This window comes from Phalaenopsis equestris, unplaced genomic scaffold, assembly GCF_001263595.1.
Source record: "Phalaenopsis equestris unplaced genomic scaffold, ASM126359v1 Scaffold178004, whole genome shotgun sequence".
Classification (NCBI taxonomy): domain Eukaryota; kingdom Viridiplantae; phylum Streptophyta; class Magnoliopsida; order Asparagales; family Orchidaceae; genus Phalaenopsis; species Phalaenopsis equestris.
In genome coordinates, this window is record NW_018197953.1 from 1 (window position 1) to 448 (window position 448).

Genomic DNA, 448 nt, shown 5'->3' on the forward strand with positions numbered 1-448 from the left:
CTCCAGCCGATCCCAACTCCCTTTACTCCTTCCCCTCCCACCTCCAACCCCTCTTCGACGACTCTGATCTCATCCGCTCCCCCCTCTCCTCCCTCTTGCTCACCCTCTCCGCCTCCTCCCGCCGCCTCATCGTTGTACACGACCACCTCATGTCGTTCGCGGGTTCTGAAGCCGCTTCCATCCCCAACGCCGAGTCGTACGATTTCTATAGCCCTTCTGCCGCCTTTCTCTGCGAAGTTGAGCTGATGATGATGCAGCAAACCGGTTTGGACGAGCTATCGTCACCGGATTTCATGAAATTTGTTGAGCGAAGGTGTAAAGATGTGGTCCCGAGCTGCGGCCTTATCATCAATACTTGCCGAGAGGTTGAGGGGGAATTCCTCGATTTTCTTTCCGCAAGGGAGGCTTATTTCGGCAAGCCCATATTCGCCGTCGGGCCGCTCAATCC

General features: G+C 56.2%; 1 protein-coding gene across 1 annotated transcript; it reads left to right on the forward strand.

Annotated features, from left to right (window-relative positions):
• Window positions 1-5: 5 nt before the first annotated feature.
• Window positions 6-443, forward strand: LOC110034242 (putative cis-zeatin O-glucosyltransferase; the record flags this gene model as incomplete). Its single annotated transcript, XM_020738524.1, has 1 exon — window positions 6-443. A coding segment is annotated over one exon (438 nt), but the record flags the coding sequence as incomplete, so codon positions are not given.
• Window positions 444-448: the final 5 nt, after the last annotated feature.